This window comes from Marmota monax, unplaced genomic scaffold, assembly GCF_021218885.2.
Source record: "Marmota monax isolate L192 unplaced genomic scaffold, Marmota_monax_Labrador192_F-V1.1 WCK01_AAM20220418_F8-fsc00001, whole genome shotgun sequence".
NCBI classification, from domain to species: domain Eukaryota; kingdom Metazoa; phylum Chordata; class Mammalia; order Rodentia; family Sciuridae; genus Marmota; species Marmota monax.
In genome coordinates this window covers 52,714,009-52,728,691 of record NW_026693777.1, presented here as the reverse complement: position 1 = coordinate 52,728,691, position 14,683 = coordinate 52,714,009, and the positions used below count along the sequence as shown (strand labels likewise).

Sequence of the window (14,683 nt, the reverse complement as noted above, 5' to 3'; positions counted from 1 at the left end):
TAATTTTAAGCATTCTTCCCACAATCTAAAGTACAATAACATATTATGATGTGGAAAGCTTACTTGAAAAAGGGAAAACCACAGCTTAGTCTCTTTTTAAATACTGCACTATAATTTTGAATTTAAGAAGGTAAAAAAATATTATGAGGTTCAAGCATAGTATGGCAGACAATCCCTGCCTGGTGCCTCCCTCTTTTCAGATATGTTAATAGAGCAGCCCTCAACTGATGGTAAGCTATATTGATGGTATCAATATAGTGAATAAAATTTCCTGTATTTATAAACTGATTGGTACATCATTCCTAAGCTTCCTGTACCTCAGGCAGTCTCCCAGGGATCCTCAGTGTGATTAAGCCCCTGTGGCCCAGGTTGAGGCCTGCTCATTAACACACTACACCGTCTTCTTTTCCTTCCCTGTCTCATGTATCTTCCCTAGCTCCTGGTGGTGCCTCCTGGGAGCCCCTTCCAATTCAACTACACTACCTCAGGTTCTTCTCTCAGTATCTCTCTGTTTTGGGGGCACCCAACGTAAGACCCTTTGTTATAAAGGTCTCACTATTATTTTGTTAGGTGGCCTTTTGCTCAGGAACCAATTACCTATAAAATGGTGTTGAGTTTTTTTTTTTTTTAGTTGTAGTTGGACACAATATTTTTATGTGGTGCTGAGGATCAAATCCAGGGCCTCTCATGTGCTAGGTGAGTGCTCTACCACTGAGTCACAATCCCAACTCTGGTGTTGAGTTTTTAAAAAGAAGTATGAATGAATATAAGACATTTTATTCACTATATTGAATCATCAACCCACAACAGAGAATGAGTTTACTAAAGCTTAAAGAAAGCTAGTGTGCAATCTATTAAGAAACTAATACCTTCTGAGTTATGACATAGGATTAGGACAATGTCTGTAACTTAAAATAAAACACCATATTCCTCTCATTCTTTTTTTTTTTTTTTTTTGCTTTATTTTCATCCATAGGACTTATCGCCTTCTACCATTTCATATAATTTGTTTTCTTATTGTTGAGTGGGGCTCAGTGGGGCACATCTGTAATCCCAGCAACTTGAGAGGCTGAGGCAGGAGGATTGTGACTTTGAGGCCAGCCTTAGCAAATCAGCAAGGCCCTAAGCAGCTTAGCAAGACTCTATCTCAAAATGAAAAGTTTAAAAAAGAAAGGGTTGGGGATGTAGTTTAGTGGTAAAGTGTCCCTGGGTTCACTCCCTTGTACAAAAAAATAAAAGTCTTTTGTCTAAGAAATATCTCAATTTCTGATGTACTTTATTCCTAGAACAAAACTTGATACATATCAGATTCTCAATAAATATTTATCAAATAAGTGGATAAAGGACATAGAAAACAAATTAGAAGATTGCTCAGTGATCATGGAATATAAATTAGGGAAACAATAATATTTTTTAAATTGTCTTTTTGTAGTTGTAAATGGACTAAATGCCTTTAATTTGGTTTATTTTTTATTTTTATGGGGTGCTGTGGACCAAACCCAGTGCCTCACACATGCTAGGCAAGCGCTCTGTCACTGAGCTACAGCCACAGCCCACAATAATATTTTTTAAAAAGTATAAATAATATAGATCTCTTTTTCTGTCTCCTTTTTTTTCCTTTTCTTCCTCCTTCTCTGCCCCAGAGAAAATGAATTGTTTATTTGAAAGACTTGAAATCTAATGGATTTTTTCATCTAAATAAGTGTATCAGAAACAACTGAAACACAAACGTGCTAGACATCACAGAACTCTATGTAAAAAGTATTATTCCTATTTTGCTCATGAAGAAACTAAGTTCAGGAAAGTTAAGTAACATGCCCAAGGGGACACATCTCAGTAAACACTAGAGACTTGTTTTGAGCCAGACTGGATCTTGAGCCTCTAATGAGTGGAGCTAGGTCAAATTCACAGTTTGGACTAGGAGGATTTAGTTCCTGTTGTTTTCAAACTAGCCAAAAAGGCAGTGGTTCTCAAACTGCTGCATATTAAAATCACTTTTAAAATTCCTAACGTCCAGGTTATTCCTCATATCAATTAAATCAAACTAGCTAAAGGTAGGGAAAAAGCATCAGCATTTTTTGTAATCAGTCCTGAGGTAAGTCTAGTGTATGGCAAAGTTTGGAAGTCACCGCCACCTGTACTGGGATCTCCATATGTTTACTGGAACACTGGTAATAACAGCAATGAAATCAGGTGTTCCTCTGCTCGTGAAGAGAATCAGCTGTTTCCTATTTACATTTTCTTTTCTCAGAGTTGTAAATCAAATCTTTTATTTTCACAGTGTGCACTGAAAGCCCATGAGAGTCCACTTTGGAAAGCCAGGCTATTTTCCCCCCAATTTATTTCAGCTTCATTTGGAAAAAAATAGCTCATGACTGAGTTAATATGGAGCAAGCCTTAAAACATACGCTGAAGCAGATGGGATGAGGGCCAGAGTCAAGATGCAGCCCTGCTTTTCTGTCTGTCCTGGTTTTCAACACTGTAAGAGATATATCCCTTTTTATGCAGGAGTTTGTCCTGACTCTGATAGGCTGCCCTGACCACTTCCTAACCCTGGGGGCTAGTGGGGGTGGGGTGGGGTATAGAAATCAACAGGGTTTGCCTATTGAATGTAGTATGTACTAAAGATATTAGATCTTCTAAAAGAGTATTTTAAAAAATTCAGTTTGATATGATGTTTAAAATTATGGCAAGATTATATTATTATATTTATAATTACTATATATAGCAAAACAACTAATATTGGTAATTTTGATGCCACAAGGGCCACAAAGTCATTCAATTCAGGAACTTCTCCATAGTGATGACATTTTACATGCCCATAAGATGCAGTGAGGAATACTGAAGAGCACTGGACTGGGAGTGGGGACAAGGATTCAAGGCCAACGCTCCATCACTCTCTGGCTATGAGATCTTGAGCTAGTCACTTCATTTTCTGGGCACTGCTTTACTGATTTGTTAATTAAGGGTGGATTTGAAAAAGGCTATTCATGGTTTCTATATATGGGAAGAACTTTTCCTTTGCTGTCTTTGAGAGACCACTCTCAGGCCTGTGCTGAGCTCCCAGCCCCCCTGGTGCGTGAGGGGGAGAAGAGTAGACTGTCTTTGGACATTTGTAGCAGAATGCCTTGGGACTTGAATGGAGGCATGAATTGTCTCTTATGTTGCTTAAAACACAAGAGCATTCACATGAGTTAGTCAATTTATTATCAATTTATTAATTAAATAGGCTAACTTTTCTGGCTTAATGTAAAAAAGATGGGGATGATAGGATATTTAGGAGAAAGTTATCTTAGTGATCACCTTCTCCAACTAATTCTATTATCTAGCCATAAACTTAACAAATGATAGCCCTGCAATGAATTTAGGGGTGTTATAAAGCTTATTTCATCCCTTGGATGATTTTTTTAAAAAGATTTTCAGTGACTCATACATGAGAAGTCAGTGAGTAAGCATCCAACTGGCGCAAAGAGCCACATTTAGATAATGGAATAAAGTTCTAAACTTCTTTAGTCTCCAGAGGGTAATTTACTTGAAAAATTAAGCAAATTCATAAATGTGGTTGGAATTAGAATACATTGTACTTTATTGGCATAGCTTTAAGTTTAGAAATAATTATTGAATCATTCAAATAATTGTAAGATTTAGAAATCAACATTAAAAAAAAATCTTTGCCGGGCACTATGGCCCAGTGGTTCAGGAGGCTGAAGTAGGAGGATTGCAAGTTTGAAGCCAGCCTCAGCAACTTAGGGAGACCCTGTCTCAAAATAAAAAATGAAAAGAAAAAAAAAAAAAGGGCTGGGGATGTGGCTCAGTGGTTGACCGCCCCTGGGTTCAATCCCTGGTAAAAAACCAAAAACAAAAAACCCTAATGTGAGTCACAGTAGAAAGCAAGAATCTAGTCTAACTAACTAAAATTATATGCAAAGGTGAGTGTGTCATTTTTCATCATTGGTAATTAATTGTTTTTTAACATGAAACTTCAACTGAGATGCACGTAGACATGTTCTGTAGATTGAAGTGTGGCATAAATGTAAGGGGGTGTTGTTGTTATTCCTAGTTATATTGCTCATGGGACTCTGTCCAAGACTTGGCATGATTAATAAATATCGATTGCAGTTACATGGGCTAACATCTCACATCCCAAGTCCAAAACAAACTCCCTACAAATATTGTTGCCAGCGTGTTCTGCTAACAATTATTTTCTTAAGCGGTTTTAGCTGGGCCATTATCTCATCCTTTGTTCTATTCTGTAATGCCCTCCAACTTTCCTTCCTAAAGGGAGCCTCTTCTTCACATGTCTGGCTCATCAGTAAGTGGGATCTGTATGTGCTCACATGGCCTATGTTGTACTTTCCTACACATGGGGTAAGAACTATTCCTTGGTTGTTTCAAACTTTTTAAAGTCTTCAAAGATAGGCATTGGGTTTTTGTTTTGTTTTTTGTTTATTTTGGTATTTGGAATTGAACCCACAGGTGCCTTACCACTGAGCCATATCTTCAGCCCTTTTTATTTTTTTTTTTTATTTGGAGATAGGGTCTTGCTAAGTTTCTGAGGCTAGCCTTGAACTTGTGATCCTCTTGCCGCAGCCTCACAAGTCACTGGGATTACAGGCATATGCCACTGTGCCTGGTGCATTAGTTCTTATGGTCCCTCTCTAGCTGCTTCCTGTACACAGTGCCAGGCATGCAGATGGAATAAGTGCTTATTTATTGCAGATAAATGTCTCAGGAAACCTAGACAACGTTGTCTTCACCCTATGCATGCTTTTATTTTTCTGCCTAGAGATAATGGGTGTTGTCTCTCTGGGTTTTGTGACAGAGAAGTAAAATAGCCCTTGGAAAAAAGCACAAATAATCAACTGTAAGTACAAGATTTAAAAAAAAAAAACAACTTAGTATGTCCTTTGGGGGATTAATTATATTTCCCCAAAAAATGTTGAGCATAAGCTGAGTATAAGCTCAGTTTTGTGTTTTCTAAACTGTATTGGAATAATGGGGTCAAGGTAGTATAAATAAATCCTAATTCCTAATATTGGGGTGGAAGGCTAATTTTAACCTTAAGTATCTATATTCTTCCTAATATTTCAGGAGAGCCATTACAAAGAATAACCCTAGATGATAGAGCTTACCCTCCTTGCTCCCCATTTCTCTCTAATGGAAATCATAACAAAAATGGGAAATATTTCCTTACTATTAATTTCTAAAAACACTGATATGGTTTGGTCTTGAATGTCCCCCAAAGGTCTATGTGATAAACACTTGTTTCCCAGGGTGCCACTATTGGGAGATTATAGAAATTTACAGAGGTGGGACCTAGTAGGAGTTGTCTAGATCACTGGGGACATGTGCTGAGGGGACTGTGGGACCCCAGCCCCTTCCTCATTCTCTTTTGCTTCCTAGCCATAAGGCATGCAGCTTTGCTCGATTATGTGTTCCAAACCAGATGTGCTGCCTCACCATAGGTGTAGTCATGGGGCCAACAGATAATGGACTATGAACCAAAATAAATCCTCTCTCTTTATAAGTTGATTAACTTAGGTATTTTGTTAGAGTACAAGAAAGCTAACTAACATGGCCTATATACTGTATGGGCAATAGTGGGCTACCAAGAATCATCTCTGGTATATTCCCTTTTTATATGTTTTCTTAAAAAAAAAAAAAAGCAAAGAGATCTGTCAGCATCTATTCCTAGGAATCTTTGCATAGTAATATAAGGTATTGTCTTAAGCACTGAACATGTCGCCTCAGCAAGATGAAGGACCTAACCTATGTTCTGCTGTGTTCTAGTGAAATACAATCATTGTGCATGGCTTGCTCTCAGAGGGGGTGACTGAGGCCTGCTGACTATCCGCTGGGGGAGAGCTGTCATGCTGTATGCTGGTTCTCTCTCAGGCAATGAGCCACCCTTTTCCTGGTTAGCTATCTTTCAAGAGTTCACCACTTATCCTCTGCCTCACATCCATTAGTATAAAAACCTAAACTGGAGCAGGGGAAAAAACACCAGAAAATAGCAAGTATTGGTAAGGATGTGGAGAAATTGGAACCCCTGCGCATGCTGGTGAGAATTTAAAATGGTATGGCAATTATGGTTAACAATATGATGATTTCTCAAAAGATTAAAAGCAGAATTGCCATATGATCCAACAATTCCACTTCTGGATATATATCCCAAAGAATTGATAGCAGGGACTCAAGGAAATATTGGTATACCAATATTCATAGCAGCATTGTTCAAAAGGTAAAAACAACCCAAAGGTCCATAGACAAATGAATGGATAAATAAAATACAGCATATACATCCAATACATCGGAGTATTATTCAGTCTTAAAAAGAAAGGAAGTTCTGATATGCTACAACATGAATGAATCTTGATGATATTATGCTAATTTTAATAAGCCAGTCACAGAAAGGATGTATACTGTGTGATTCCACTTATGTGCGGTACCTAGAGTAATCAAATTTATACAGAAAGAAAGTAGAATCATGGTTGTGAGGAGCTGGGGGAGGAGAAATGAGTGGTAAAAAGTGTTCTGGAGATGATTAGTGTTCATGGTAGCACAATAATGTAAATATACTTACTGTCATTGTGCTGTAGATTTAAAAGTAGTTAAGGTAGTAAATTTTGTATATATTTCACCACAATTTATAAAACGCTGTCACTTATCCAGAGTGGACATACAGGGTCCTCAAATATGGCACAGCTATTACCAGTTCAACTTTCCCTTGCCCATGACAAACATTATGAATTAATCATCCCCAAAGTCTTTCTAACTGAGCCCATGCAAACTCATATCCTTTCTCCACACAGTCTACTACCAAACAGTTGGAGTGGATATGTCACCTGTCAATGTAAAAGAAAATTATGACGGTTCATGAAATCCATGTTAGATTACAGTAATATAAAGCTTCATGAGCTAGGAAAACTACATGAACTTGTACATTAAGAAGAAAAAATTTTTCAGCCTGTCTCTAAAAAGGCCCCAATAGCTGAAATAGAAGCAGCAGCAGCAACTTTGGCCACTATCACAACATATTCATTCATTTTTTTTTTTAATGGTGCTAGGGATTGAACTCAGGGCCTTGGGATGTGAGGCAAGCACTCGACCGACCTGTGCTATATTCCCACCCCTATCACAACATATTTGAAGCCATAAAACCCAGGTTCAAGTCTCTAACTATATTTTTATACAAGAAGGAACTAGAACTCCTTGAACAGGAATTGGTTTCAAGTCTTGTGAAAGGAAAGTGTGAAGTGGACCCATAATACCCTGTTGTCAGAAAGCAGAGAGAATATGCTAAGCAGACAAAGGAGAAATGAAGGGAAATCCCACTGCCCAAGTTAACCTATCTCCACATCATCATCATTTTCATCAACCGCAACAACTTACAGGAATGGAAAATGCAATATAAAGTGTTAATGAATGAGGTAGTTATTAAAAAAAAGGGAATTAGTTTGTACATTTTTGCTATTATTGAATTACAAGGTATTAAATACATAGCTAGTTTCTTTTTCTACATCACATTTAGGCATTGTTAAGTATGGGTCTATTATCAAGTGTGAATGTGAACGTGTGTCAATTTGTGTAAGCAGGAGAGAGACTGGGTGGGGAACTTACAAGTGGACCAAGTAATCCCTCCAAAATTAAGAGCTATATCATGAGCATGACCAGTCCTCGTAGTCTCACAACATATCACAGCAAGGAATAAGCAAAGTTCACTCATTCATTGACAATTAGGGTTATACAAAATAACCAGTGAAAAAAGAGCCCAATGATGTGGTTTCAGATGATAAATTATCTAGGTGCCAAGCTCCTGGCTTCAAGAGAGAACACTAACCTAGCTATGTTAGCTCCCAGGGAAAAAAAACTTTACATGAACCTACTAATGAGAAATTGGTAAGACATAAGTAGGGTTCCAGTTATACCAAAGAGTTCACTGTATCATAATGACCAAAAGATAAGGTTGGTTTCGAACCACATGTTCACAGCTTCTGGTAAAGACACAAGATTTCAGAAAAAGATTATCTGAGATACAAGGATGTAAATTTTCTATGAAGCAACAACATAACTTTGTAACACAGGGGATCCAGCTGGGCATGGTGGTGCATGCCTGTAATCTCAACAACTTGGGAGGCTGAGGCAGGAGGATTGCAAGTTCGAGGCCAGTCTTAGCAATTGAGTGAGACCTTCAATAACTTAGTGAAACCCTGTCTCAAAACAAAAATGGCTGGGGATGTAGCTTAGTGGTAAAGTATCCCAGGTTCAATCTTAGTAATAAAAAATGTGGGTTTTGGAGGCAATTGGACCATTGAACTATACAACCAGATCCATATTCTTTTCTGACCTGAAATCAAATCAGGTGACTGACAACTTAGAACCTATATACTCAATGAATCTTTTTCTTTGGGTACCTGGAAAAGCTTCTGAAATCCTGGGAAGAAGTAAATTTTATATTGCACAGACATATTTAAGCTATTTAAGAAAATTCGATGTGCTGGATTTGTGGTTTTTACCAGGTCCCTAAAGGTGTTTGTTGTGTTGCAATCACTTGTTAAATAATTAAGGAAATTTGCTTCCCAATTTCATTGCCGACCTAGAGCTGTCAATTCTGTACCTTTTGGTTCATCTGTCTTTCCTCCTGGGTTGGAGCTGTCATCTTTTGTGGAATCTTTCAAGGTACCATATTCCTTTTCCATCTTAGCGGCTTCCTCCTTGGTACTGTCTGTTTCTTCATGGCTCTTCTCTGATGGCACTGTAATCAGATTGGGCATTGTTGTTACAGCATGATTTCCTATGCGTGCATTAATTCCTAATGCAAAAAAAACTTTATTGAAAAGGTACAATTTGAGGTTAGATTATTTTTTTTTGAGCTGAAAAGGATCTTGGTAATTATCTAGTTCAACCCTCTACCTCGCTTCACAGAAGAAACTGAGGACCAGAGAAGGAAGAGATATTCCTAAGATCACCCAATGAGTTAACAAAAAGCTGGGCCCCCCTTCCAGCTGTCCAGATTCTAGTTTAGCATTCTTTCCCTTATGCTGCAATATCACTAAAGGATAGATTATTATTATTTTATTTTCTAGAGATGGGATCTCGCTCTGTTGCCTAAGCTGGCCTTGAACTCCTAGGTTCAAGCAATCCTCCTGTTTCAACCTCTAAGTAGCTGGGATTTGTGTGCCACTAAGCTCAGCCCAGTTATTTGTCCTTCTTCCCCCCCCCCCCAGTGCTGGAATGAAATCCAGGGCCTTATGCGTGCTAGGTAGATGCTGTATCACTGAGCCACACTCTCAGCCTTATTTGATTAAAGTAAACTTTAATCAGTGTTGATGATCAAGTGCGGTATGCCAAGTCCCAAAGTGAATTTGTTGGTCTTGATTCCAAGTGAGAATAACTATAGTTATCCAATCTCAAGGATTTGGGGATAAAGCAGAACTCTTTTTTTAGCCTTTCTTCATGCTCCATTATCCCTGGCTATTCTAATATAAAGAAAAGATTTGGAATCTTGCTGTCAAAATGGAGAAACATTTGCTCACTTCTCACTATATTAAGTAGCTGTATTCCTTCTAGCAATCCTGTATTGAACTGAAACTTATAACCTGTAGGTAACCACTGGAAAACAATTGTCACTAATATTTGCAATCAAAACTACTCTAAGATTTCATCTCACACCAGTCAGAATAGCAGTTATCAAGAATACAGACAACAAAAAATGTTGGCGAGGATGTGGGAAAACAGGCGTACTCATACATTGCTGGTGGGATTGCAAATTGGTGCAACCAATCTGGAAAGCAGTATGGAGATTCCTTAGAAAACTAGGAATGGAACCACCATTTGACCCAGCTGTCCCACTCCTCAATCTATACCCAAAGGACTTAAAAACAGCATACTTCAGTGACACAGCCACATCAATATTCATAGCAGCTCAATTCACAATAGCTAAATTGTGGAAGCAACCTAGATAAAGAAAACTATGGTATATTTACACAATGGAATATTACTCAGCACTAAAAGAATAAAATCATGGCATTTGCAGGTATATGGATAGAGCTGGAGAATATTATGCAAAGTGGAATAAGCCAATCCCCAAAAAACAAAGGCTGAATGTTTTCTCTGATAAGTAGATGCTAATCTATAATGGGGATAGGGGTGGAGCATGGGAGGAATGGAGAAACTTTGGATATGACAAAGGGGAGGGAGGGGTAAGAGAGGGAGTATGGGGATAGGAAACACAGTGGAATGAGATGGACATCATTCCCCTAAGTACATGTATGAAGACATGAATGGTTTAAGTCTACTTTGTGTACAACAAGAGACATGAAAAATTGTGCTCTATTTGTGTACTATGAATTGAAATGTATAACAAATTAGAATAAATAAGTTAATTAATTTTTAAACAGCTAGCAGGAAACTCAAGCTGTCTAACAAACTTATTTTAACCCAATATTTTTATTATAGGAAAAAATAGGAAAGAAGAAATTGGTTATTGTATTGTGTGAAATATTCCCTTGTGCACTGCATTATATAAAAATGTATATATTTTTTTCATATTTGTAGTATAATTTTGTTCCTTGCTTTGGTCTCTAAGAAAGTTTATTAAAAATTGCTTGACATGGGGCCCTGGGTTCAAATCCCAAAACAAAACAAAACAACTGCTTGAGGGCTGGGGATGTAGCTCTGTGGTAGACTACTTGTATGGCAAGCATGAGGCCCCAGATTCAATCCCCAGCACTGCTACAAACAAAACAACAACCAAAAGTCCTCCTTTCAAAATTAAAAAAAATTCATCTTAAGGGGCCATACATTACACTATCAAGAATATGTACGTTGGGCTGGGGATGTGGCTCAAGCGGTAGTGCGCTCGCCTGGCATGCGCGCGACCCAGGTTCGATCCTCAGCACCACATACAAAACAAAGATGTTGTGTCTGCCGAAAGCAACAACAAAAAATATTAAAAATTCTCTCTCTTTAAAAAAAAGAATATGTATGTCATTTCTGCTATTGGGGCAATATTAAAGTATAATAATTTGCAATTGTCAGTCCTTTCTCATTTTGCTCCATCCACCCCCCTTGAAAGGAGTCTTCTTTGCACAGCTCAGCTACATGGTGTCTGTTTCCTGGGCTGACGAGGGTTGTGGGTGGAGGATATAGAACCAAGTAACTGAGAAGGAAGGAAGTTGTACTACATAGAGGCCCAGACCTTCCCAGAAAAGAGAGAAGATCTGGGAGAGAAGGACAGTGTGTGTATGGGGCGGGGGGTAGATGACCAGGGACAGTATTCTGGAGAAGTGGTGATCTGGGAAGAAAAAAAAGATACCTAAAAGAGACTTTTAGAAAGGATTGCTCAGTTTTGTGATGTAACCATCTTTCCTTCTTCACCAGCCACCTCAGAGAATCTTTGGTAAAGACTTACATTACTTTTCAGTGCTTTTTGAGATCAGATTTTTGTGCCATGATGCGCCACGAAATACCCAAGGTTATATTTACTTAATTCTATGGTTATATTTAAGATTTTAAAACTTTTTGAAATCTGTAATTCTGTGCTGATATGTACTAAATTATTTATAATGCAAAAGGATTATTCTTCTAAAAGCTAAAAAATAGTTAAGTATATCCTACCTGGAAAAAGCTTGCTTTTATTGTCAGTAGCATTTTTTTCTAGCTTGTTCTTGGTCTGAAGAGCAATTGTTTCATCCAAATTTTCTGGAGAAAGAAGGAGAAGAAATATAATTTCCTGAGTGATGATATCAAAGTTTTACTAAAAATGTTTAAATCTCACCAGAAATATCACACTAACAATTCCAAAATATTAATGTTGCTAGCAAGGTGATTTGACCTTATTTTATTTCCAAGAATCATAGATTCTCAGGATGTAAGGCATTTCATTTGAGATTCTCAAGTTCCTCCCTCTACTCAATTAATTGCAGAAGTTTCTTCTGCATCTCTGTGGCCACTACTAGAGTACTTCTAGGGTTGACACCAAAAGTAGACACCTGTGGTTTTGACCTACATAATGCCTTGTGGTACTGTACCTAGATTTTCCCTTGGGAAACCCAGTGTTCTCTCAATCTCAGAAATATTGTCTACAGTGGTGACTGGGTAACCCAAACCTGATAACCAGGGTCTTCATAACCCTGATCGATAGTGACTGATTCGATGAACACTTGACTCAGTCTAGATCCATGAGACTCAATGCTAGGACCACTGAGAGATGGTGGCTCTCTTTCCACAGGGATTGCTATGTGATGAAGATGTTAAGATTAGATTAGGGATGTCCCAGGCATCTATTTCCCACAGGGAGCAGCCTGTCTGCAATGAATCAACTACTCATGGACTTCACAAACTCAAACTACCCTTCTACCAACCCCCAAACCCTGGTTAACTTTTCAGTTACCCGAGGCCATAAATTACCTTTCTGCTTTAGCCAAACAGTTAAATTCCTGTCATTCAGGATTTTCACTAGGGCCTTGTATAAGGAGGCAGCTAGCTTTACTGTTAGGTAGTCTTTTGCTTTGTTTTGCTTTTATGATACTAGGACTTTTATGATTCTGCTTTTTATGATGAAGTGCCCAGGGGCACTTTACCACTGAGCTACATACCCAGATTTTTATTTTTTATTTTTAGTTAAGGTCTTACTAAGTTGTTGAGGCTGGCCTCAAACTTGTGATCCTTTGGCCTCGGCCTTCTGAGTAGCTGAGATATGGTTGTACACCACCATACCCAAATTGTCAATTTTCCTATTCATACTAAGCTGAAATCTGTATCCTTGTTCAAAATTAGTAAGTTCTACCTGGAAAAGCTGTTGCTGCTATTGATGCATAACATATTGCTACTCTCAGTCTTTTTATATAAATATAAAATTTGAATTTTTAGAAACTTTAACTGTGCTGTCAACTTTGAAAAAAATATCCCAATTTACTGTGTTAAGTTGGCATTGTACAGAAATTAACAACTATATTGGTCTAGAAACATTAAACTTTTTTTTCCATTTGTATCGGGGTAACACACTGTATTAAATATGTAAGATATTATCTATGTGGATTTGATTTCAGAAACTAATATTCTCTAAATATAAAAAAAATTTAGTAAGTTCTAATTTTGCTCTTTGAAGTAACATCACATAAGTGTTATTAGACATGAGGTGTCTAGGCTGACATCCACCAGGTAGACAATGAGTTAGAATCCACATCCTAGGCACTTCAATATTCAACCAGTCACATATCCCACTTGCTCTTTTAGGATAGATTTTTTTTTTTTTTGCCATTTGCAAAGAAGCATTTATTTGTAATTAGTCAGTAAAAATTCCATTAGTATTTGGTATAATTTCTCTTCAAATAAACTCCTCCCACCCCACTCCTATTTAGAGTAGAAAAGTAGTCTATTTTGTTTGTAATGCACTGTTTTCTTCTTTTAGAAATAGCAACCATAGCTGACAAGCTTTGTAATCACCATACACTGAGGGACCAGAACGGAATGCTAAATCCCTGCTTGTCACTGGCTCACAGGTCAGGAGAAAAGGCTGGTTGATTCTCTCTTGTACCCATACTGCCCTCACTCAGGGACCTGGAGATGGAGTCCCATGGTATCTGCCAAAAATCAGTATGCTAACACAGAACAATACCTGAAAATACAGCTTATATTCTGACTATAAGAGTTAAATATATTTTGGAGTAAATTAAGAAAACAGGGGTTTTTGTTTGTTTCTTTCTTTTTTAAAGACAGTGTTTTACTATGTTGTCCAGGCTGGCCTTGAACTTCTGGGCTCAAGCCTTCAGAGTAGCTGGGACTATAGATATATGCCACTGTACCAGCTACAGAAAATCATTTCTAAAAGTCACACTTATTATGCCCAGAGATGTTTTGGTATATTTCCTTTCAATTTTATATGTGTGTGTGTGTGTATCCATATATACAAATGTGTGTGTGTGAACTTTCTAATATATAAGTTCCAAAGCAGAGAAAGAAGAAGGGAAAATTAATGAGAACAAAGGCACTGAGGAATGAAACTGACATGGCATTTTAACATAAAGCAGAACATAGCATACATACAACACTTAATAGTATTAACTATATATCCTTTTTTTTTTTTTTGGTACCAGGGATTGAACCACTGAGCCATATCCTCAGCCCTTTTTAATATTTTATTTAGAGACAGGGTCTTGCTGAGTTTCTTAGGGCCTCACTAAATTGCTGAGGCTGGCTTTGAACTTGCGATCCTCCTGCCTCAGCCTCCCAAGCCGCTGGGATTACAGGCTTGCAGCACCACACCAGGCTATATATCCATTTTTAACTCCAAAATTAGGATATTTTTATCATGAACATTTTCCCTTGTCACCAAACATAATAAATATAATTATTTTGAAAACACAAGTATTTAAAATAAAAGCTTAATAGTCTAAGATAAAAATAAGTAAATTATTTAGATATTTTCTTCTTGTGGAACATCTAGTCTTTCTCCTATAAACCAATGTCACCCAACAGAACTTTCTGCAATGATGGAAGTATTCATTTCTGTGCCATTCAACACATTAGCTACTAGCTACATGTGATAACGGAGCACTTGAAATGTGCCTAGTGTAACTAAGAAACTAGATTTAAAATTTTTATTTAAATGGCAACTTGTGGTTGGTGGCCACCATATTGTAGTAAGAAACAGTAGGAACACGTGTCTTGCACATAAGCC

At 37.6% G+C, this 14,683-nt stretch overlaps 1 protein-coding gene across 3 annotated transcripts in view; it reads right to left on the bottom strand.

The window, feature by feature from the left end:
* Positions 1 to 14,683, bottom strand: part of Scg3 (secretogranin III) — a 44,763-nt gene that overhangs the window by 7,757 nt on the left and 22,323 nt on the right. For all 3 annotated transcript variants that reach the window (XM_058584802.1, XM_046460941.2, XM_058584803.1), the window contains 2 exons: positions 11,620 to 11,703; positions 8,618 to 8,755 (listed from right to left, as the gene is read on the bottom strand). In XM_058584802.1, coding sequence (XP_058440785.1) covers positions 8,618 to 8,755; positions 11,620 to 11,703 — 222 coding nt within the window. The remainder of the gene's footprint in view (positions 1 to 8,617; positions 8,756 to 11,619; positions 11,704 to 14,683) is intronic.